This window comes from Mya arenaria, chromosome 13, assembly GCF_026914265.1.
Source record: "Mya arenaria isolate MELC-2E11 chromosome 13, ASM2691426v1".
In the NCBI taxonomy this organism is placed as follows: Eukaryota; Metazoa; Mollusca; class Bivalvia; order Myida; family Myidae; genus Mya; species Mya arenaria.
In genome coordinates this window covers 199325-224916 of record NC_069134.1, presented here as the reverse complement: position 1 = coordinate 224916, position 25592 = coordinate 199325, and the positions used below count along the sequence as shown (strand labels likewise).

Here is a 25592-nt window from a genome sequence, read left to right as displayed (position 1 = left end):
TAGCTCCCCAGTAACATACAAGTAGCTCCCCAGTAACATACAAGTAGCTCCCCAGTAACATACAAGTAGCTCCCCAGTAACATACAAGTAGCTCCCCAGTAACATACAAGTAGCCCCCCAGTAACATACAAGTAGCTCCCCAGTAACATACAAGTAGCTCCCAACTAACATACAAGTAGCCCCCGAGTAACATACAAGTAGCTCCCCAGTAACATACAAGTAGCTCCCCAGTAACATACAAGTAGCTCCCCAGTAACATACAAGTAGCTCCCCAGTAACATACAAGTAGCTCCCCAGTAACATACAAGTAGCTCCCCAGTAACATACAAGTAGCTCCCCAGTAACATACAAGTAGCTCCCAACTAACATACAAGTAGCTCCCAAGTAACATACAAGTAGCTCCCAAGTAACATACAGGTAGCCCCACAGGATCATACAAGTAGCTCCCCAGGATCATACAAGTAGCTCCCCAGGATCATACAAGTAGCCTCCCAGCATCATACAAGTAGCCCCCCAGTAACATACAAGTAGCTCCCCAGGATCATACAAGTAGCTCCCCAAAACCATACAAGTAGCTCCCCAGTAACATACAATTAGCTCCCCAGTAACATACAAGTAGCCCCCCAGTAACATACAAGTAGCTCCCCGGAACATACAAGTAGACCCCACCCAGGATCATACAAGTAGATGCCAACCAGGATCATACAAGTAGACCCCACCCAGGATCATACAAGTAGATGCCACCCAGGATCATAAAAGTAGCCCCCAGGATCATACAAGTAGCTCCCCAGTAACATACAATTAGCCCCCCAGGAACATACAAGTAGCCCCCAAGGAACAGACAAGTAGCCCCCAAGGAACATACAAGTAGCCCCCCCCCCCCAGGAACATACAAGTAGCCCCCTAGGATCATACAAGTAGCCCCCTAGGATCATACAAGTAGCCCCCAAGTAACATACAAGTAGCCCCCCAGTAACATACAAGTAGCTCCCCAGTAACATACAAGTAGCTCCCCAGTAAAATGACATGTTTCACACTGAATGTGTGATTATGAAAGTAATATTGCACAAATGTAAGGAGAAACAAAATCGCAAAACAATCAAGTTCATAATTGTAACTACGGATGAGACGATATATCAGAATATCAATATAATGTACCAATATATGCAGTTGCACTTAAGCATCTTTACAGAAGTCTGCCGTATCGATACAAGTCTGTCAAATTACTTAAAAAATAACTGCAACAAATTTCCATTATTCGGTCCAAATTTTATGCAGATTTATAATAGATTGTAAAGCAACATCTCTGTCATTGATTGATTTGTTTCAGTAACTTATAGTTAGGCCAATTGTTCAACTAATTTGATTAACGAAATCATTGTTAACTTTTCAACATGAACTGTTCCATGATGTGCTCATATATATATATACGGTAAATAAAACGAAAACAGCTGAAATGGTTGTCTGTAATATTGTTGGAAATACTGCAGATCAGAAGTGTACCCATAAAACTTACAATAAAAGAGCAATAAAGATTTGAAAGTTAACTTTGATGTCATTAACAGCATTGTTAACTTAAACAAAGTTCTGAACAATTGACCCATTGTGTATCGCATTGGAGCAGCAATCGGTATCACCAACAACACAGACCACATGGCAGACAAAGCAGACAAAGATAACTTATGCCAAATAAGGTGCCCTCATGAATCTAGAATATGAAAATATATTACTTTGAGATTTTCCTTAATCAAAACAACATTCTTTTATATTTGTAATATGTTTCTAGTCAAGTTCTTATTTGTATATTGTCATAAAATGTCAGAAAATATTTCAATGGTGATACATTGTATTTTATTATCTGTATCATAAAAAAACATTGTATGGGTATGTAGTTATATTGATACATGTAATATCGTGTGCTGACCATATTGTCTCATCCCTAGTTGTAACAGTATCTTGGCACTTCGTAATCAGAAGTAAAATTCTGCACATGGTCCCTGTATGATAAAAAGCTTGGAGAACAGCACTGAACTGTCATTACCTATCTGTAAATATACATACTAGCGAAATATAGAAAGTATGTATCGCTATGCAAAAACATACTGGTTCTTAAACAATCCAAGAAAAATTATTTTTTTAAAGGTGACATAATACTAGAAACTGTAACATGGGTTGAGGAAATACTGCATCACCGTTACTTTTTTGTGTCAAATAACTGAGTTTTACAACATGTCATCATCCATCAACTTGAAATTATTTTAGGCATTTTTTTTGTATTATGTAGTTTCTTTTTTCCGCTAGTATACAAACGTAAATAGATTTACTTATTGTAAAAAGGATAAAACACCTCAACAAACTCAACAGACGTTAATGATAATGTAATCCCATGTCTGGAAGCAGAGATCTTCAAATTTGGTCGTATCCATGCACCAATATCAGTGAGAGCCCGTGGCAGTGCAGAATAAGAGGCATAATGTAGAGTATGTTAGCCTCTGGAGAAAGTGGGCCTTATCTGGTGTCCCACTTGCGGAGAACACCATCGGAGAACACAAGACACTGGGTAGGATAGGGGATACCCAGGTCACGGGGAGCACTGAACGGGTCCGATACATCCACACCACTAGAAATATCCTGAAACACACAGAGAGGAAAATAGATCTTGTTACTACATGTATAAACTAGATTTTGTGGGCTACATGTATGAACTAGAATTACCGGGCGACATGCGTGAACAAGATTTTGTGGACTATTTGTATGAACTAGAATTCCCGGGCGACATGTGTGAACAAGATTTTGTGGACTACTTGTATGAACTAGAATTCCCTGGCGACATGTGTGAACAAGATTTTGTGGACTACTTGTATTAACTAGAATATCCTCGCGACAAGTGTGAACTAGATTTTGTGGGCTACATGTATGAACTAGAATTCCCGGGCGACAAGTGTGAACTAGATTTTGTGGGCTACATGTATGAACTAGAATTCCCGGGCGACATGTGTGAACTAGATTTTGTGGGCTACATGTATGAACTAGAATTCCCTAGCGACAAGTGTGAACTAGATTTGGTGGGCTACATGTATGAATTTGATAAATGAGATGTGTCACTTGACAAGTTTGCTTATCATTGGTAAAATGTTGACAACTCAAGGGCCATAACTCAAGAAAATGGAAATTGAAATCAGTTGTGATATTATGCCAATATGCATGCTACCAAGTTTCATAAATAATAGAGAAGAAATGTTTTAGTTTGAGATTGGTCATGAAAGTGTGACACTGCAGATGACACACAACGCATGTGACATAAAAAAACATACTGAAAATAATCTAAAAAATGTACATGTATGATTGATGCTACCATATAATGAAGCTACTGAATCATGAACATATTGAAAACAGTGAACATGTGTGAGTATACCTGGTGTTGAGATATAAAGGTGAGGAGCCTCAGTGACAGCCCTCTACTGGAATGTAACAGCTCCTCCAAACTGCAAAAGGCAGGGCATTACGGTTCATTCAAAAAAATTCAAAGCCCAAAATAGATTATTTTATAATTATCTTTGAATGTGCTAAATACTTTCTTGAAAACAGCTCCAGAAAGACAAATGATCTCTGCAGATTTGTAAATTCCTTATGTGTACAATAGAAAACAAGAGCAAACACCAACTCTTGCCTATTTTTTCAGACAAACAAGAAAATTTCAATAATTAAGAAGCTCAAGTGATGTGCCGTGCTATACATGTGTGTTTTGTAGACAGCGAAATGTTTTCCAAGTTCTGTTTGAAAATTATAGTTTTTGAGTTATGGCTAAGGGTATTTTTTTTCAGGACGCCCACAATTACGATAGCTTGATTTTCTTTCATTGAAAACAGACCAGCTAAAGATTATTAAGAAAGGATTGTGAAAATCAGTTCATTTGTAACACTAACAGTATATCAACACTATGTCAACTGTTATCTCTTCTTAAAATAATCATAACCATGTCAAACCTTTTTCCTTGGAACAATCCTTCTGACACGATTCTGTCACATATTTCCTTGTTTATATTTTGCTCAAACAGCGGAATTCCGAAGTAACACTCCAACAGTGACCACTCATCCTCCTTCAGACTGGTTTCATCACTGCTATGGAGATCGAGACTGGTTGGTTTACTCCCACTTACAGAATCACTCTCTGTAAGGAGGTCAATTTCTGAAGCTAACATGGCTGCTGACTGTTTATCTTTAACACCATTCAAAGGTTCATCTAAGAGGTGATTGTCACTGTCAGAGGAGTGAACACTGGCGTGGGAATTGTTAGTGTTGAAGTCTTGTTCTTCTTCCTCCTCGTCATGTCGAAAGACGGTGCGGGCCTCGTGGCCTGTGTTGAGCAGTGTGATGTATCCACATTGATGCCCTAGGTCCACGTGCTGCCGTAGGCACTGTATCGCACTGTGACAGTGGTAGTGGCCACGGGCAAACAAACCTGGATCATCAACAAAGTTAAACTTTAAACTACTAACATAGTGTAGTAGACAACAGACTTCACAGTTTTCATTTACATGACACACATTTTAACCAAATGCGATATAAATTCCCATATTTCAGAATCATCTCAGCCGGAAGTGTTTACCTGTGCTTGACTCCAAGGGGAAAGGGACATGAACTGTTTTACCCTCTGACTTCCAGCCGTGAGCCTGTAAATAATTGTGAGACAAAAAGGTCAGGATGTAAACTTTTTTCATATAAATAAGGAATGTTTCATTCCAAATATATAATTTCATAATTTCATAAATTAAACTATGCACAAAATACAAAAACTTTTATTAAGTGTAGGCTGCTGGATTCTAGGCAGCTACTCACATCATACCAGTGCATGCCATTATCGCTATAAAAAAATGTACTCTGACGTCATCATTACTTAAACTGTGTTTAAATGCCATAAGTGACATGAGACAAAAGTAACTGAAATTCCCAGTCAAATCCAGACATTAGAAGACATTAAGAAATAGAGTTAGATGCAAGAGATCTAGGTGCGACATCTTTGCTTATTGGGAAGAAACCTCTTGGTTCTTTAATGTGCTCGATGTTCATCACAGGATACAAGTTTTCTGGGTATAACCAGTACTGAGTACACCACTTTCCCAGTACTAAGCTTTTTATGCTCTAGGCAAGGGAGCTACTGGTCCCAAATTTAAATGTTTGACACGGCTGGGGTAAGAAACTGGAACCTTCCACATCAGAAGTGAATGCTCTACAACTGAGCTATTTGGGAGATAAAAGTTGAAGAATGGGTATGAATTACTTAAAAATTGTTGAAAGAAAGCTGATAGTAACCATGTTTGGTATTTAAGATGTTACAATCAAATTTTGACAATACTCAATCATAATTTAATGCCTCTCTTAATATAGATACATTTGTGAGCTTCAGACAAACCACAATAATGAAAACTGGACCTGAGTACCATCATAAAAATTGGCATAATTTAAAAACAAGAATTTAAAACTTATAGCCTGGTTGGTTTTCACATACAGTACAGAAACCGAAATATCTTATGTATGATTTCGATTTTGAATTTAAAACTGCAAAACCAAAAACTCATAAACACATGTGTAACTGTAGCACATGAAAGTTGTGAGCTGATCTGTTTAAAGATGGAATAGAGTGCAAGGGCTTCTTTACATGTCCTAAGATGGCAGAGTGTGCGTCATTACCTGTACAAGGTGGTATAGTGTGTGAGGGCGCCATTACCTGTACAAAGATGGTAGAGAGTGCAAGGTAGTCATTACCTGTACAAGGTGGTACAGTGTGTGAGGATGCCATTACCTGTACAAAGACGCAGAGTGTACGAGGATGTCATAAACTTACAAAAATAGAGTGTGGGAGGCACTCATTACATAAACTTTGACGGCAGAGTGTGTGAGGGCCTCATTTCATGTACTTAGACAGCAGTGTGTGAGAGCCTCATTTCATGTACTTAGACAGCAGAGTGTGTGAGGGCCTCATTACATGTACTTAGACGGCAGAGTTTGTGAGGGCCTCATTACTGTACTTAGACGGCAGAATGTGAGGGCCTCATTACATGTACTTGAACAGCAGTGTGTGACGGCCTCATTTCATGTACTTAGACAGCAGAGTGTGTGAGGGCCTCATTACATGTACTTAGACGGCAGAGTTTGTGAGGGCCTCATTACATGTACTTAGAAGGCAGAGTATGTGAGGGCCTCATTACATGTACTTAGAAGGCAGAGTGTGTGAGGGCCTCATTGCATGTACTTAGATGGCAGAGTGTGTGAGGGCCTCATTACTTGTACTTAGACGGCATAATGTGAGGGCCTCATTGCATGTACTTAGATGGCAGAGTGTGTGAGGGCCTCATTACATGTACTTAGACAGCAGAGTGTGTGAGGGCCTCATTACTTGAACTTAGACAGCAGAGTATGTGAGGGCCTCATTGCATGTACTTAGACGGCAGAGTATGTGAGGGCCTCATTGCATGTACTTAGAAGGCAGAGTGTGTGAGGGCCTCATTACATGTACTTAGAAGGCAGAGTGTGTGAGGGCCTCATTGCATGTACTTAGACGGCAGAGTGTGTGAGGGCCTCATTACTTGTACTTAGACAGCAGAGTGTGTGAGGGCCTCATTACTTGAACTTAGACGGCAGAGTATGTGAGGGCCTCATTACATGTACTTAGACGGCAGAGTATGTGAGGGCCTCATTACTTGTACTTAGACGGCAGAGTATGTGAGGGCCTCATTACATGTACTTAGATGGCAGAGTGTGTGAGGGACTCATTGCATGTACTTAGACAGCAGAGTGTATGAGGGCCTCATTACTTGTACTTAGACGGCAGAGTATGTGAGGGCCTCATTACATGTACTTAGAAGGCAGAGTGTGTGAGGGACTCATTACATGTACTTAGACAGCAGAGTGTGTGAGGGCCTCATTACTTGTACTTAGACGGCAGAGTGTGTGAGAGCCTCGTTACATGTACTTAGACAGCAGAGTGTGTGAGGGCCTCATTGCATGTACTTAGACGGCAGAGTGTGTAAGGGCCTCATTGCATGTACTTAGACGGCAGAGTGTGTGAGGGCCTCATTTCATGTAATTTGACAGCACAGTGTGCAAGGTCGACATTACAGTGATTTATGCATATTTTGCGTCATTACCTGTAAGTAGACAGCACAGTGTGTGAAGGCTTATTTACCTGTACATAGATGGCAGAGTGTGCAAGGGTGTCATTACCTGTACGAAGACTGCAGAGTGGGCGAGAGCGTCATTTAGAGTGAGAAGAATGTTGGAGGTGGCGATCACACTTGGGTCATGACCCCATGTTGTCACCAGCAAACGCTCATACTCCTGCAATTGAACATATGTACATACAACTGTAACTGCATGCCAAAGTGTATGAGTAAAAGAGGACTTTTTTTGTGTCTACCAAAAAGTTATTGGTTATAGCTTAATGAGGTAATTTGACAATCCAAAAAATTTGAGGTCTGAATTCTCTGCTTAAGATGACAAAATTAGACATCTTTTATACAAACTAACATTGTTTCCATTACAATTGAAATATACCATTTAAAATTTTGCTTACAAGAGCAAAAGATGACCATGTAATTCACCAAACCATAGTTTCTGTCAGGAGTCTTCACAATTGGCTTACCCTGGTATGACTTAAGGAAACAATCTGCAGACAATATCAACAAGCCTTACCAGGAAGATGGGTGGAAGTCTGCGTAGCTTGGTTCCCTTCACAAGCAGGAGAGACGGGGGACCGGAGCATGTCAGACTGTACATGTACAGCTTGAACCACACAGAGTTCACCTATAAGACGCAATACAGTGTTCTACTACAGCGGTTAACACAGTTTTTCTTCAACAGTCAACACAGGCTTGTACAAGTGTACTCATTTGTTTCTTAATATCTCTTATCTTTTTTGTCAGAGATCATTTAAAGGAAACTTAAAACAAAGTCGGGTAAATAAAAACATGTGAAAGCAAAATCTCGATGATATCTCAGCATCTGCACATGCGCGGAAGTTGGGACCGTTTTTATTCTTTAGGTGGGCCTGTTCCCAACGGAACGCCACTGTCGGGACGTAATTGGGTCACCGGGTCATTAAGTACAATACATAACTCAAAGGAAAACGATATCAGATAAGGGATTTAACCTTTCCCCTCTTGTAATTTACCAGCTGAAAATTGCCAATCAATCAAGCAGCTGAACAATAAAAGAAATATATTTTGTACATAAATACTTGCACATAGTTACATTAATCCAATTAATAAATAGAAAAACCTTGCCAAAAACCCTTGACAAGTTGCACTATTTGCATAAAGCCTTTGGCAATTGGTGGTCAATAGCAGAATAGGAAATACAAGTGTCCTCTCACCTCTGGTATGGCTGGGCCAATGTGCTGTGGTGTACAGCTGGACACTGGCTGGATCTCATAACTCAGGGGAGCCATCGACACCAGCAGGCTGAAACCATATACACCATTCATAAAGAATCAGATTCTTGCTGTTAATAAGAAGTCATTCTGGAATAAGGATTCAATCCTAGGTGACTACAAAGTGCTGTAAGCCTATACATAACTAACTTGAACTGTGCACCAACAAATATTAACATTAACCAATGTTCACTCACTTTCATTCTTTTTTAAATTAATTATTATACACTTTTTCATATCAAGGGAGGCAAGTTTGTAATAATGGATCACAGAGTTATGATTCTTGCCCCACACTCAGATGTCAATGAAGGTTCAAGTATCATTGAGTTCCAGCCAAATCTTTTCAAGTTCTGATCAAAAGGAAAGTCATAGGTATACTGAATTTGAATAAAACTATAGCTGTCAAAAAGACAGTGTACTTGACTATTCTGACACTTTTAGTTTAAGAATTGCAAAATTTTGGTGAAACAAGCATTGATCGCTGTACAATTAGATTAAATGCAAAACTTTAACCATTATCTCTAAGTAAAATATCAAAGGGCCATTATATACATTACTTGGAAAAAAGAGTTATCTCACTTGATTAATTAAGTGGTTTGGATAGTTGGAAACTCCTATCTAAAAGTTCATTGCAAAACATGAAGTATTTGCTGAGATATTGACATCAAAGTGGTAACATGCAAATCCTTAACCAGAATTTTTAAGTGAAATAATAAAGGGCCATTTTTTGCATTATATGCATTTTTTTTTTATTGAACTTGATTAAGTTACATTATATAGTTGCCGAGATATTAACATTTTTGGCTTACATGCAAAACCTTAACCGGAATTTCTTAGTCAATTAAAAAATGCCCAAAATTTTCATTAAATGCAAAATAGAACTATCTAACTTAGTTATTAAAGTAGATTGGATGGTTGAGTACTATTGTATAAAGTCTCTATGCAAAGTAGTATATATTAACCTATGTGTGCTTACATGTAATACTGTAACCAGAATTTCTTAACCTATGTGAGCTTACATGCAAAACCTTGTTGAATAATCAAGGCCCATAATTTGCATAATATTTAAAATAGTGTTATCTAACTTCATCAATTCAGTAGGATGGATAATTGGGAACACATATTTAAAGTTTTAATGTGACATTTACTGGGATAATGGTTTAAAGTTGCTTATACCGGTGTAGACACCAGGGTGAGTAAAATAGCTCTCCTTAACCTTTGAATAGACAAGCTAAAAAATACATCAATATGTAAAAATAAGAAAACACGACCTTGGTCAATCATAGAAACACTGGGGACATTGTGGATAAAAGTGCCATGTGATTTCAGTAGGTGGCTTCTGGCATATGGTGAATTGACTTTATAATAAAAATGTTTACCTAATGAGCATTAGATTGGTTATGATAACCAAAGCCAGATAAAAAGCAGCCGTACTTGACTGGTTGCTGCATTCATACAGCCAAGGTAGCTTATAGAGTCATGTACCTGTAGTTTTTGTTGAGAACCCTGGATTGTGTGGAAGCATCAAGACTAAGTAGACTCTCACAGCGAATCAGGTCAACAGCTGAGCCACCATCCATGTCAGGACACAGGGTGCGGTTATAGCGCAGGAATCGCACAGTGTTACGTAATAGCTGGGCATGGACAAAGTACCGCCTAGCCTCTCCTTCTGCCTCAAAACCAACCTGGCAGAAACAGAAACATACATTAGAATTCAATATTTCGGGGTTGCTTCCAAAAATTGACAGACACAGAAAGGTACATCAGAATATAATAACTGGGGGTTCAAAACCACATGCAGGTATAACATTATCAAATTTCCATTGATTTTGGTTTGAATTCATTTGAAATTTAATAAATACGTGCAACCAAACTATACAGTCAATATGAAACATTACATTTAAGCTGTATATTGGCTGCTATATATTATATGTATGTCATGCATTGTTCTGCCTAAAAGCCGCAACTCAACAAGGCTTTTAAGTGTTTGCATTTACACACATTAAACACAAATTGTCATGTTTTATGTGCATTACCTTCTCCAGTTCTGAAAGGAAGCTGTCAAGTGACTCATCGCTGAGCTTGCCCACCTCAAACATAGTGACAGCATGGCTCTTGAGGCCGGGGGAGAGGTTGCCCATCATGAGGAATGCCGTTAATGTTGAGTCAAACAGGAAGGCTATACGTTTACTAGCACTCGGTGTGGATGTGTCTACAGCAGAACAATAAACATGAAACCAATATGAAAGCTTGGTACTGAAAACCATCTGTTAGAAATTAACAAAATACATATGTAACAAAACATAATATTTATTTTATATACTTTTGTGACTGATAATACCAAATGAAACTTTCAAGCATTATACAAACAAGAGCTGTCACAGTATGTGACAAATGCCCCCGAATGTGACATTGACCATTTAACAATGTTAGTACATAAAAAATAAACTAGCAATTAAATGTCCATTATGTCTAACCAATATGGCTGGTGCATTTGCAAGACCACAGTCATGGCTTTATGTCCAACCAACATGGCTGGCGCATTTGCAAGACCACATGGCATTATATCTAACCAATATAGCTAGTGCATTTGCAAGACCCCATTGCATTATGTCTTACCAACATGGCTGGTGCATTTGCAAGACCACATGGCATTACCGTAAATGACTGGGTATTAAACACACTTTTTCTCTCAGATTTTGATGTAAAAAAATGCCTGTGCCTTATAACCAGTAACAAGTTTATGAACTTTTTTTCCAAGGTCGATTTCAGGCCAAGCATTTGTTTAGATTTATGTAGAAAGGGATGTTACTCGCGTCATAATGATCAAGTATATACGGGTTAAAACGGCAATTGAAGATCAGGATACGGTATATCATAAGACGATTAAAATTATTAAATATAATTTTGAAAATAACAATAATAAAACATGCATATAAAGAAGCAAAGCTGTGCACTGTCAAAATATTTTTTGTCAGTTGTACGATAAGGTGTGAAAACTCGCTCTGCCTTAAAAGCTGTTTAACATACCAATACTACAAACTGTTGCGGAAAACGGTCTTGATTTTTGACACTTTGCCAGGTTCTTTATTCTTTTCTGTAGGTGTTGACATTTTGGTAACAAACCCTTACAATATAAGGTTTTTGCATTACTAAACTTTTCATTCTCGACAGGTTATCGTTTACGATATACTGTCAGAAAGACAGTATCTTACAAATTGTCATAAAAGGTACTTAACAAAGCCATCCAGCTACAAATTTTAAATAATTTGTTATGTTTTATATAACATGAAACAAATAAACAATGAACATATTCTGCTTTGTTTTAGTATTGTATGGTTTTAAAAATAACCATTGCCATTTTCACAAAAAAATAATTTTCGTCACTGTCAACAAACATGGTGGCCAATAGCAGACGATTTTGACATTTTTTCTATGCGTTCTTTAACCTAAAACATAGATTAAATGTTTTTTCTCGGAATTTTCACGGATTTTTTTGCCTGCGTCTTATACCCCCTAGTGTCTTATACCCAGTCATTTACGGTATGTTTGTGCCATAGGATTGAAACTCCTCTATGCTTAACAACAGTACAATGTGGGTCTGCCACATTGCCTTTACGTGCCAAATACATATGGCAAGTTATTTTAGATTGCCACTGAACATAAAAAATACCACCCATATTTGACAACCTACACTCTTATGTCCTTATATGCAGCAGTCCATAGTAAACAAACACTTAGTGTGACCTTGACCTTTGAGGAAGAGACACAGGTCTTGCATGTGACACATCGTATTGATATGTTGAAATCATGTGGCAAGTTATTTTAAAATCTGTCCATACAAGAGAAAGTTACTGCCACGATACAAACAACTATACTCTATGTCCTTATATGCAGCATTCCATAGTAAACAAAAACTAAGTGTGACCTTGACCAATACTCAATTATTTACAATTGAGATTATTGATCAATGATGGCAAAATTAAACTAGTCTTTTGAACTGATGTTTACCTTACTACCTGAAGATTGTACAGTAAATTAATTTATATATAAACACAACATTCCTTGACAATAGACATGTTTTCATGTTAATTCATTGTGAAGTGCAAGGTTTTTTCATATAATACTGTTTAAATAAATTTGAAATTTGATTACATAGTGGATTATTAATCAAAATTGCTTTTCCAAATATTTCTGATGATCTATAAGGATTTTAGCCCGAATTTAAATTCCTAGCGTATACCTTCTTGCATACATGCACATATTTTGTTGGCATACATACCCATGGCAGTTTCAATGTTGACAAGGCTGATGTCTGTGGGGGTCCCCGGATCAGGGATTGGGGAGGTTGGGGGCTCGTTCACGTCGGCAAGGGCGTCACCCCAGTCCAGGATTAAATCCTTCTGGGTCAGTCTTCACACAAATGGAACACTTAGTCTGAGCATGTTTGGTGACATTTTTCTTCTTGTTTTGAACAGTTGATGTATGTTGTTGTTTTTTACTTAATTGATACATGCAGGTTTGATACTTGGTATTATCTAAAAGCAGTATGGAAATGCTGCTATTTGTGTGGCTTTAACACTTCTTACTTAATCAAGTTTGACATACACAAGTATATGTACAATCAACATAATTTAATTGTGATTCCTGAGTTACATAACAAGTAGAATTTCACCTACTTTTTGCTTGGTGACCTGACTTCATTCCATGACGGGTGGATGTCCTCATCTGGAAAATCGGCTCCTTTCTTCCGAGCAAACCCCAGGCGACAGTACATGGACACAGCCATCTATCACACACAATACTCAGGATGTACTGGCACATACATACTCACATTTACACTGAGTAACATCACATCAAATCATCACGATTAGAACTTGAATAAGAGCTGAATTAGGACAGCGCCCTCAACTATGCCCCTTTGTCTTAGAAATAATTACAATAATAATGTAATATGTGCCTGTCAAATGCAATAAAAGCAAGAAAAAGTCAATCAAGGGCCATAATTTGTTTTTAGGGTTTATTTGGAGATATGTAACCTAATTGTGTGATGGCTGTTAACAACAGGTAATTTATTAAGTCAATTGAATGAAAGGTAAATAAGTAATTAGCGAAAATTCCAACTTGTCTTTAAACCTAACCAGACCCAGAAGTGCCCTAAAACTTTAACCTAAGTTTGTTAGACAATCAGAGGCCATACATTGTTATTAGGATTAAATGGTGTTATGTAACCTAATTGTAAGATGTGCCCTTAAACCTTAACCTAAGAGTTCCTAAATCAACAGGGGCCATATTTTGTATTAAGGATAATATGGAACTATGTAACCTGTGTGTGATGGCCCTGAACAACTGTGTGAAGTATTTAGTGAACTGAATGAAAGGTATTGGAGTTTTAAAATGCTAACTTGTCCTAAAACTTTAACCAGACACCAATGCCGACACCAGGGCGAGTAGTTAAGTCTCCTAATTCCTCCAGCTAAAAAATAAAGTTATTTTAATGAAACGGCTACAATTACCCACCTTGACTAGCTGTGGATCAATCTGCAGAACATGTGAAAGCTGAAATGAAAGAAAGTTATCCATAACTTCAGGGAAATCAATCTCTTGGAAAATACAAGCCACATGTTAACCAAATGATCATTGCCAACTAACAAAAAAGGATTTAATGTAACAGTATTTAAGAAAATCTAGGCAGCATGGCAAAATTTACAATAACAGAAATCAGACAATTCAATGAAATAAAGAAACATATTTTTTAATTTCATTAGTTCAATAAAAGATTAACCTAGAGTATCCCTATGGAGCGATAGGATATAAATGGGAGATTTCGCCCCACATACCTCGGCTACAGATGTGTTCTCATCTATGGACACAAATATCTTGTAGAGAAGGGTTTCAAAGTAGTCTCCCAGAACTCGGTTCATTACGAAGTTCTCCAGGGGCGGGACTGCAGGTCAAAATCAAATAGAAGATAACTTTTTACAAATATCATGCTGTAGCATCAAAATGTTCATAAGCTGGCTTAGACAATTACTTGAATCTAAGGGCTTTTCCTTTTAAACATATAGCCCCCGGGGGGAAGGCACTTTTAAATTATGCCACCCCCCTACGGAATCAAATTAACCCTTTTGGGGTCCAAATTAGCGAGAAAAGACACCCACCCATTTACTATTTAAATAATTGCCTTCCCCCTGGGGGTTAAATGTTTTACTGTAATAGCCCTATGTATTGTAAAAATTCTCATTGTATCAATTCAAATATCAATGTCACTTGTTGTTATATAATGAAAGCTAACATTCACTCTGTATGAATTATATACTTTATTATATGCTTTCTGGTTGTTTATAGAGATTTATCAGTGAAATAAAATAATTGCTATTTCACTGTTTTAAACAGACAGGTTTTACAGAACTGGGTGCTATCAGGTTTTAACCATAATTTGTTTTCTGCTTTCACTTTATTAATATTTAAGTACACACAATATTATTCCCATTGAAAAGTGTTACCTATAATACAGTCATCATCTTCAATTGGTACATCGATATATATCAAGCCTCTTCTATATAAACCTGGAAATAAAACAAATATCTCCATCATATTACTGCATCAATGAAAGATTACAAATCATTGGTTATCAACATAATCCGAATTCATCATTTGTACTAAACAGTCTTACTGGGAAAGTAATGTGCATGTAATTATAACCAGCTTATTATTTGACTGTTCTTTTGATACATTTTAAATTTGAGCATAATGATATTTGGTATTTATTGATTAGAGGTACAATGATTCGCACAGATGCATTGAAAAACTCACTGATTTTAATTGATTCAGACACCCCAAAATTCTATTTGATCCGCAACATTTGATTTAACATGCATGCCGCAAAGTGACCAATTGTATCCGCATTCTAAACATTTCAACATTTGTTACACAGAGTGCAATTGGTTAATAGTTAATTTGGCATCCAATCAATGATAGAATTTCATTCTTACTAACCTAGTAGTCAAGAGTGTGGGTTTGGGGTTCCCCGAGAGATTTATACAAAAGGCAATGTTAGTTATCCAAAGTCTGGCAGTCTTTAAATTTACGAGTAAATATTACATCGCAACAATAAGCAAAACATGAATAGAAAATATTTGAATCAACATGTTTGATATCAGAATCGAAACGAGCTTTAAGTGAATCATTGCAGCTCTAGTACTGATCCTTCATTGTTTAATTCTGCATTTGATGAAACGAGTTGTATTTGATGCATTGTTTGCATTTTAAGAGTAAGTCATGAAGTTTCCGTGGTTCTGGTAAAATACTATAGATAGAAGATAGCATTGGTGTCTGTTTTTGTATGTGTTGCACATGTCTACAGTGTGTTGATGTACAGTCTCAAAGATGGGTGATGGCCTTGAACAACTGTGTGGTGTATGTAAGCCATTGAATGAACGGTATTTGAGATCTGAGTTAAAACCCCAAGTTGCCCTGCAACTTTAACCAAACTTTCGAAGTCAATCAAGGGCTATGATTTTTATTCAGGATAATATGGATTTATGTAATTCATGTTATATAAATGTATTTATATTCTACGACTATGTACCTTGTTGATATACGTCGAATAAAATTACGTTCTGTTCTGTTCTGTAACCTAGCTGTACGATGGCAGTCAACAATTGTGTTAAGTATAAACTAAATTGAATGAAGGGTATAGGAGATTTAAGTGAAAATCCCAACTTGCCCTAAAACTATAACTGGCCACAATGTGCCCTAAAACTACAACTTAAGTTCCTAAGTCAATCAGGGGCCATAGTTTGTATTAATTGTGATATGAAGCTATGAAACCTACTAAATAACTGTGTTAAGTATGAAGTGAATAAAATGAAGGGTATTGAAGTAATAAGTGAAAATGCCAACTTGTCTTAAAACTTTCATCTGACAGATGGCGATACAAGTAGTATAACCTGCCTTATTCTTTGCATAATCGAGCAAAAAACAAATGATGCCAAATTGATGCTACGTCCATTATACCTTTCTTTATAACCAAAACATTGGCCTGTTAGATAAAACCAATGTTTGTTAATGTTTTAAAATTTTGTTTTAAGATTTTAAGCTCCAATTTCTATTTCACACAAAGTGCATATTGCATGCACATAGACAGTGTGAACTGACCAGCTGTTCACTGTGAAACAGTTTATAGTTGATCTCCCAGCAGCCTGTGAGCCCTGGTCTATACTCTGGTACTTATTGTGGAGGAGTTTATAGTTGATCTCCCCAGCAGCCTGTGAGCCCTGGTCTATAATCTGGTACTAACTATGGAGGAGTTTATAGTTGATCTCCCCGGCAGCCTGTGAGCCCTGGTCTATACTCTGGTACTTATTGTGGAGGAGTTTATAGTTGATCTCCCCAACACCCTGTGAGCCCTGGTCTATAATCTGGTACTTATTGTGGAGGAGTTTAAAGTTGATCTCCCCAGCAGCCTGTGAGCCCTGGTCTATAATCTGGTACTTACTGTGGAGGAGTTTATAGTTGATCTCCCCAGCAGCCTGTGAGCCCTGGTCTATAAGCTGGTACTTACTGTGGAGGAGTTTATAGTTGATCTCCCCAGCAGCCTGTGAGCCCTGGTCTATAATCTGGAACTCACTGTGAAACAGTTTATAGTTGATCTCCTAGCAGCCTGTGATCCCTGGTCTATAATCTGGAACTTACTGTGGAGGAGTTTATAGTTGATCTCCCCGGCAGCCTGTGAGCCCTGGTCTGTAATCTGGTACTTATTGTGGAGGAGTTTATAGTTGATCTCCCTAGCAGCCTGTGAGCCCTGGTCTATAATCTGGTACTTATTGTGGAGGAGTTTATAGTTGATCTCCCCAGCAGCCTGTGAGCCCTGGTCTATATTCTGGAACTTACTGTGGAGGAGTTTATAGTTGATCTCCCCAGCAGCCTGTGAGCCCTGGTCTATAATCTGGTACTTACTGTGGAGGAGTTTATAGTTGATCTCCCTAGCAGCCTGTGAGCACTGGTCTATAATCTGGAACTCACTGTGAAACAGTTTATAGTTGATCTCCTAGCAGCCTGTGATCCCTGGTCTATAATCTGGAACTTACTGTGGAGGAGTTTATAAATAAAATAAATATAGCCCTGGTCTATATTCTGGAACTTACTGTGGAGGAGTTTATAGTTGATCTCCCCGGCAGCCTGTGAGCCCTGGTCTGTAATCTGGTACTTATTGTGGAGGAGTTTATAGTTGATCTCCCCAGCAGCCTGTGAGCCCTGGTCTATATTCTGGTACTTACTGTGGAGGAGTTTATAGTTGATCTCCCCAGCAGCCTGTGAGCCCTGGTCTATAATCTGGTACTTACTGTGGAGGAGTTTATAGTTGATCTCCCTAGCAGCCTGTGAGCACTGGTCTATAATCTGGAACTCACTGTGAAACAGTTTATAGTTGATCTCCTAGCAGCCTGTGATCCCTGGTCTATAATCTGGAACTTACTGTGGAGGAGTTTATAAATAAAATAAATATAGCCCTGGTCTATATTCTGGAACTTACAGTGGAGGAGTTTATAGTTGATCTCCCCGGCAGCCTGTGAGCCCTGGTCTATAATCTGGTACTTACTGTGGAGGAGTTTATAGTTGATCTCCCCGGCAGCCTGTGAGCCCTGGTTTATAATCTGGAACTTACTGTGGAGGAGTTTATAGTTGATCTCCCCGGCAGCCTGTGAGCCCTGGTCTGTAATCTGGTACTTACTGTGGAGGAGTTTATAGTTGATCTCCCCGGCAGCCTGTGAGCCCTGGTCTGTAATCTGGTACTTACTGTGGAGGAGTTTATAGTTGATCTCCCCGGCAGCCTGTGAGCCCTGGTTTATAATCTGGAACTTACTGTGGAGGAGTTTATAGTTGATCTCCCCGGCAGCCTGTGAGCCCTGGTCTATAATCTGGTACTTACTGTGGAGGAGTTTATAGTTGATCTCCCCGGCAGCCTGTGAGCCCTGGTCTATAATCTGGTACTTATTGTGGAGGAGTTTATAGTTGATCTCCCTAGCAGCCTGTGAGCCCTGGTCTATAATCTGGTACTTATTGTGGAGGAGTTTATAGTTGATCTCCCCAGCAGCCTGTGAGCCCTGGTCTATATTCTGGTACTTACTGTGGAGGAGTTTATAGTTGATCTCCCCGGCAGCCTGTGAGCCCTGGTTTATAATCTGGAACTTACTGTGGAGGAGTTTATAGTTGATCTCCCCGGCAGCCTGTGAGCCCTGGTCTATAATCTGGTACTTACTGTGGAGGAGTTTATAGTTGATCTCCCCGGCAGCCTGTGAGCCCTGGTCTATAATCTGGTACTTATTGTGGAGGAGTTTATAGTTGATCTCCCTAGCAGCCTGTGAGCCCTGGTCTATAATCTGGTACTTATTGTGGAGGAGTTTATAGTTGATCTCCCCAGCAGCCTGTGAGCCCTGGTCTATATTCTGGTACTTACTGTGGAGGAGTTTATAGTTGATCTCCCCAACAGCCTGTGAGCCCTGGTCTATAATCTGGTACTTATTGTGGAGGAGTTTATAGTTGATCTCCCCAGCAGCCTGTGAGCCCTGGTCTATATTCTGGTACTTACTGTGGAGGAGTTTATAGTTGATCTCCCCAACAGCCTGTGAGCCCTGGTCTATATTCTGGTACTTACTGTGGAGGAGTTTATAGTTGATCTCCCCGGCAGCCTGTGAACCCTTGTCTATGATTCTGTCAATTATGCTCTTTTCGGGTACAGAACAGAACTACAATGAATAAAGCATGGATAACTAGCAGTTCTCACGCATTGTTGTTAATGTTGTGTTTTATATAGCAAGAGACGACTAGAAAAGTACCACTCATTTCAATGTTGGTATACCAACAATAAAATTACATATAGAAGCTTAAATGCACTGTGTTATAGAAAATCCAGACCCCCCAAAGTTCAATGACTTGAATACTTATTATTTGTTACTTACAATTTCTTAGATAAATTTTTTTAAAAACAAAAGATATTAATACAATTTTTTCAAATAACATCATCCCTTCAAAGCCCTAGATATTAACCTTGACATCATCCTCGGTGACAAAGCCGATATTGACATGCCACCAGGGCTCAATAACCACTATGTCAACTGGCTTTGTGGGTAAAAGGTCTTTAGGTGGTTTCCGCCGGAAAAACTTCTGTAAGCAGAAGACAAAAAAACAGCTGTACAATGCACAATATTAGCATACCAGGTATTCCTCACAAATTTCTATATAATGGTTGAATGATTTTTACCAGATTGTTAGTTTCCCTGGTCTTATATGGATTCAGAGAACAGTTTGTTACACTTAATGTTCACTCTGGCCATGGCATTTGGTCAAATGAAACAGAGATCTTATGGTAATACATTTACCAATGTTAAAATGCCACAAAAATCAAGGGCAATAACTCCTCACTTCCTTTTCAGATTTTTCCTATTTATAAAATCAAACTTTGCAAGGATCTAACTATCATTCATTTTCTTTATAAATATGATTAGGATTGGTAAAGAAATGAAGGTGCCACACTGGTTACAATGGTATATATTGAATAAATCAAGGGCCATAATTTTTCAACTTCTAGTAAAATCTTTATAATTATGAAAGCATAGCCGAGATATTATGGTCATTCATTTTCATTTTAAATACAATTCTGAATCTTAAAGAAATGAAGATGCTATAGTGCTAACATTGTTAGATATGACATTTTTTCGTAACTCAAGGGCAATAACTTTGAAGATTTGCTACAGTTGTAAGATTGATAAATATGGCATTCTATTATTAAATCAAGGGCCATAACTTCTCAACTTCTAGTAAAATTTTGCCCATAAACCAACAAAACCGAGATGAAATCTAATGGGCACTCATTCTGCTTTTTAATATGATTGGGATTGGTAAAACAATGTCGGTACTACAATAATAACAATGTTAAATATATCATCTTTCTTATAAATCAATGGCCATAACTCTCCACCTACAGGTAAGATCTAGCCCATAATTGAACTCAGTTACTGTTTCCATATACATTGTGGCCACATACAAGTTTGAATAAGATTAGGTATAAAATTTGGATGCCAGTGGGATAAACTAATTCTGGATGTCGGACAGACTATGTACAAAGGCAATCCCAATTGCTGACCTTTGTTGACTGTTAGCTAAAAATAATCATTTACAAAGACAAGCATACATAAATTCATACTTTTGAGGATCTGCATTGATTCATTAGATCTATGTATTGGTTTCTTCCGATCCCGAGTAACCGTAAACCTGTAAAACAAAGAATAGCTGAAAAAAACTAAAAAATAGTCACATACAACATTAATGAGCAAAATACATTTATCAAGAAGTCCAAATAGTCCTTTTAGACCACTTCATAAAAAACATTTATACCAGTATGGATATAAGTTATCTAGAAATAACTGATTCTAGTATGAAGCTATATCTATGTCCAATCTATAACTGCATTTTATAATATGAGTTTCTTACAATCGGCAGCAGTGAAGTTTGGCAGTGAGTCATAGCTCTTCTCCTGGCCCATGATGTCGGCCATCATGTTGATGTAGTAGGTGAAGGGAGTGACACGGAGGCCCTTCACCACCACGTCTGACAGGTGGTATGGATACAGCATGAGATGCTCCTGGCTGTACTGCAGCAGGTCCTCGTAGTAACGACGCTCATCACGACACACTGTCTTCACTAAAATAAGAACACACAGGAAGTTAAACAACACTTTGGCTTTGCCTTAGGGCTATGATTGTAAAGCCAACAAATGTTTACTTTCTCAGGCAGGGTGCATCCTTTTCTTTACCCTGCTTCATATTTCATTAAAGTATGATGGGCAAGAAATCATATTTTGAAACAAATCAAATAAAATTCCTATTGAATTCACATAGCCTTTGAATTCTTAAAATGTGTTTAAGAAACAAGAGAATATATTTTCATGGCCTCATATGAACTAGACATGCCTCAATCAGACAATGCATAAAACCAGGTTTTAAATTAGCACACAGATTGCAATGAGTAAATCTATATATTATGATTATACACTGTATATATGCTTGAACTTTGTTGGTGAAACATAAACAATTTTAAGCTTGAACTGAATAGAAAATATGCAACTGTTCTGGTTAAGATTATTAAATCAAAAATCAATGTGATTCTATGAATATGGAGCTCATATTGTTTCATTGTACTTGTTCTGGTGAAAGGAAAGCTACTCATGGTGAACATCTGTGCCATATTTTTTTAAAACTCCCTAACACATGGCCATATTGAAGCCAGGCCAAGGCAAAATACAAAACATTTTGACCAATGACCCTTAATTGACCTTGACCTTTTACCTACAGACATGAGTATTGCAAGAGACACACCGTCTTGTCTATCATTGTGAACATTTTTGCAAAGTTATTTTAAAAACAAGAGGGTCCTGAAGGCCCTGTATCGCTCACCTGATCCAATTCAATTACCTTGCTGTAATAAGTACATTCTGAGCAGGTTTCATATAGATAAAGTAGAAAATATGGCCTCAACAGTGTTTTAACAATGTTTTCTATGATTTGACTTCGTGACCTAGTTTTTGAACTCAGGTTACCCAGTTTCAAACTTGACATAGACTTCATAAACACAAACATTCTGACATAGTTTCATGGTGATCAAAGAGAGAATGTAACCTCTACAGTGTTTACAAAGTTTTTCTATGATTTGACCTAGTGGCCTGGTTTTTGACCTCTGATTACCCAGTTTCAAACTCTACCTAAAGATCATCAAGAATAACATTCTGATCAAGTTCCCAAAACATATGATTATAAATGTGGCCTCTAGAGTGTTAACATGCTTTTCCTTAAATTTGACCTGGTGACCTAGTTTTGACCGCACATGACCCAGATTCAAACTTGGCCTAGAGCTTATCAATATAAACATTGTGACTAGGTTTCATGAACATACAGTCATAAATGTGACCTCTAGAGAGCTAACAAGCTTTTCCTATGATTTTGACTAATGACCTAGTTTTTGACCACACATGACCCGGATTCATTCTTGACTTAAGAGATTTTTGATATAAACATTCTGACCAACTTTCATGAAGATACATTTATAAATGTGACCTCTAGATTGTTAATAAGCTTTTCCTTAAATTTGACCTGGTGACCTAGTTTTTGACCAAACATGACCAAGATTTGAACTTGTTTTAGAGCTAATCAATATATACATTCTGACTAAGTTTCATGAACATAGCGTCATAAATGTGACCTGTAGAGTGCTACCAAGCTTTTCCAATGATTTGACCTGGTGACTACTAGTTTTTGACCGCACATGACCCAGATTTAAACTTGACTTAAAGATTATTAATATAAACATTCTGACCAACTTTCATGAAGATACAGTCATAAATGTGACCTCTAGAGTGTAAACAAGCTTTTCCTTAAATTTGACCTGGTAACCTAGTTTTTGACCGCACATGACCAAGATTCGAACTTGACCTAGAGATTATTAATACTGACATTCTGACCAAGTTTCTTGAAGATACAGTCATAAATGTGACCTCTATAGTGTTAACAAGCTTTTCCTTTAATTTTACCTGGTGACCTAGTTTTTAACCCCAGATGACCCAATATCGAACTCATCCAAGATTTTATTGAGGGTAACATTCTAACCAAGTTTCATTAAGATTGTGCCCAAATTGTGACAGTCAAATTGTTGACGACGGACGATGACGACGACGGACGACGACAGACACAGGGCGATCACAATAGCTCACCTTGAGCACTTCGTGCTCAGGTGAGCTAAAAAACTAATGAAAGACTACCTACCTGCTCACATAACCAAATTTAATAACCTACGTTTTCTGGAAACTGGTTGACTTTGGAAAACCTTGTTATTTAAACATTGAATTGATATCAAAATTAAGGTAAACACAAGTGCCACGAAGCGAACACCAGAGCTCATCTATTATTATACAGTAAAAAGGGGCATAGCCTGACACTTTTTTTAAGATCCAGAGTTATGTGCCTTTCAATACATGTGCATACTGTCTCTAGCAACACATGTAACCAAGCTTCATTTGAATATCTTATAAGTTCTTTAGTTAGGGAGAAGGTTAATTATTTGCAAACTGATGCAGACAACAATGACACCAAGGCTATGGAACTACCTCAACAATTTTTCTTCAAAAAACTGAGCTTAAGTGTGAGAATGTCATAACATACCTAAATTTGTTTTGTAGCGAAGTTGATTATTAACACTGAACTGCTTCACAGCCTTCTCATACTCTTTCTGGGAATTTCCAAGAATCTTAAATAAAAAATGTGATACACATAATTAAAACAATATATGTTTACATAATGATACTTTAACTGAATTGCAAACTGCACAAAGTGAGCGGGCAAATAACAAGAGCTGTCGTAAGACAGCACGCTCAACTACGCCACTTTGACTTAGAAGTGAATACAATAAAGATGGATGTGCCTGTCAAAAGCAATAATAAGAACAAAAGTAAACAGTGACCATAACTCTTGGGGGCTCAAAACCCAATCTTATGAAAGGTCTCTATAAACTCTTCATATATACCAAGTTTGCTCGCAATATGTCCACCCTTACTTAAGTTATTCAATACCAACCATTTTTCTATTAATACTAACTTTGCTCTTGACCTTGATCCTAAGGGCCTCATAAGCAATCCCATAAAAGGTCTCAATAAACTCTTCCTATAACTATAATAAGTTTGGTCACTGTATGTCAAACCTAGCTAAAATTATTCGATACATGTATGTCAAACCTAGCTAAAATTATTCGATACATAAGGTGACAATGACGCTGCCCTACAACCTGCCAACCCGAACAATGAGGCAAGTCATTCTAATAATAATAAAGAATATATAATGTGCCTATCAAAAGAAAAAAATCAAAAAAAAATCAAGAGCCATAATTTGTATTTAGGGTTAAAATGGAGTTATGTAACCTTATTGTATGATGGCCCAAAACAAAGGTGTGAAGTATTTAGTGAATTGAATGAAGGGTATTGGAATGTGAAAATCCCAACTTGCCCTAAAACTTTAACCGGACGCCGACGCTGGGGCGAGTAGTATAGCCTGCCTTATTCTTCGAAAAGTCGAGCTAAAAATGCTCAACAGATTTAGCAATTAAATAGTTTTGTTGGGATTATTATTCTCAATGATGCCATTAACTCCTTATGAAAGGTCTTGACTTTCAACTTTAAAATACAATAAAAAAAAATCTAAAATAATTTCAGTCCAAATTGATCATACAAATGTGCATGTAAAATTAAAAGAATTGCTTTGTATATTTTATGTGTTCATGCACATTATAAACATAACAGACAACATACATTTCTCTGTGAATCTGGTGGGGATCATACCCACATCCCTTTTGCACAGCAAACATAAAAACTTTAAAAGGTAGCTCTATTGCAAGATACCTTGTTACACATGAACCCATTTTAGTGCATCAATTTCAATCTCCTATGGAGACCTAAATGGATATATGATTGAAATGGGTTGATTTTACATTTGGTTTGCAACTTATTTTATTATTAATCTCTAAGTAAAATGGGGTGTCTTAATGATTTTGAGGCCAAAATTTCATCCAATGTCAAACCATAAGAAGAATCCTATTTTGTGTCAATAAGGCCCATTAGGATGTCGTGTTCTAGCACCTATATTTCATAAAGATTGGACTAAAAATAGCTGACAAGATATTTAACATTCTTAAGCCTGCAATATTCAATTCCCACCAGATCATCTCATTAGTTTTTGCAGTCTTTCAAGAAAAAAGTGTGTGTTTTTTTAATATATCTGGATCTCTGTAATTTAACCAGGACATATTCCAGGAAGAGGGGATTCAGTCATATTCAATAACAAAATGTAAAAATAAGTACTTGTTTGACATTGGCAGGCAGTTTTGACCATGCATGATTCTGTCGAATATGATTTTCTACATCAGCATTCATCTCTGTGAAGTAAATAGATTAGATTTATACGTGTTAGTGGGGAAATGTCTTAAAATATTTTAGAAAACTGTTCCTCCCCTGTTTCCTCTGCCATGTTGGATGAATTGTAAGCGAGGCTGTCAAAACAGAAATTGTTACATAAAACCTCATTGGCCGATTTTTTTTTATCGTCCAATCAAAACACTTAGGGCAT

General features: G+C 37.5%; 1 protein-coding gene across 1 annotated transcript; it reads right to left on the bottom strand.

Annotated features, from left to right (window-relative positions):
- Positions 1-1077: 1077 nt before the first annotated feature.
- Positions 1078-25498, bottom strand: LOC128213988 (protein FAM91A1-like). Its single transcript, XM_052920144.1, has 20 exons — positions 25328-25498; positions 23640-23724; positions 20920-21129; positions 20633-20700; positions 19477-19593; positions 19085-19175; positions 14934-14996; positions 14268-14374; positions 13948-13986; positions 13107-13216; positions 12710-12840; positions 10464-10639; positions 9913-10112; positions 8371-8458; positions 7692-7802; positions 7224-7337; positions 4609-4672; positions 3987-4461; positions 3416-3485; positions 1078-2631 (listed from the first exon to the last, which is right to left on the bottom strand). Exons 1-20 carry the CDS (start codon positions 25397-25399, stop codon positions 2509-2511), a joined length of 2514 nt encoding a protein of 837 aa, XP_052776104.1. The 5' UTR covers positions 25400-25498; the 3' UTR covers positions 1078-2508.
- Positions 25499-25592: the final 94 nt, after the last annotated feature.

Bases quoted from the DNA above. Each gene is read 5' to 3' on its own strand.
- LOC128213988 (XM_052920144.1), bottom strand. From the start codon at position 25,399: ATGAATGCTGATGTAGAAAATCATATTCGACAGAATCATGCATGGTCA. The intron at 12,841-13,106 runs GTAGGTGAAATT...ATTTGTGTGAAG, and splicing joins GTCAGGTCACCAAGCAAAAA to ACTGACCCAGAAGGATTTAA. The intron at 10,640-12,709 runs GTATGTATGCCA...GTTCTGCTGTAG, and splicing joins CAACATTGAAACTGCCATGG to ACACATCCACACCGAGTGCT.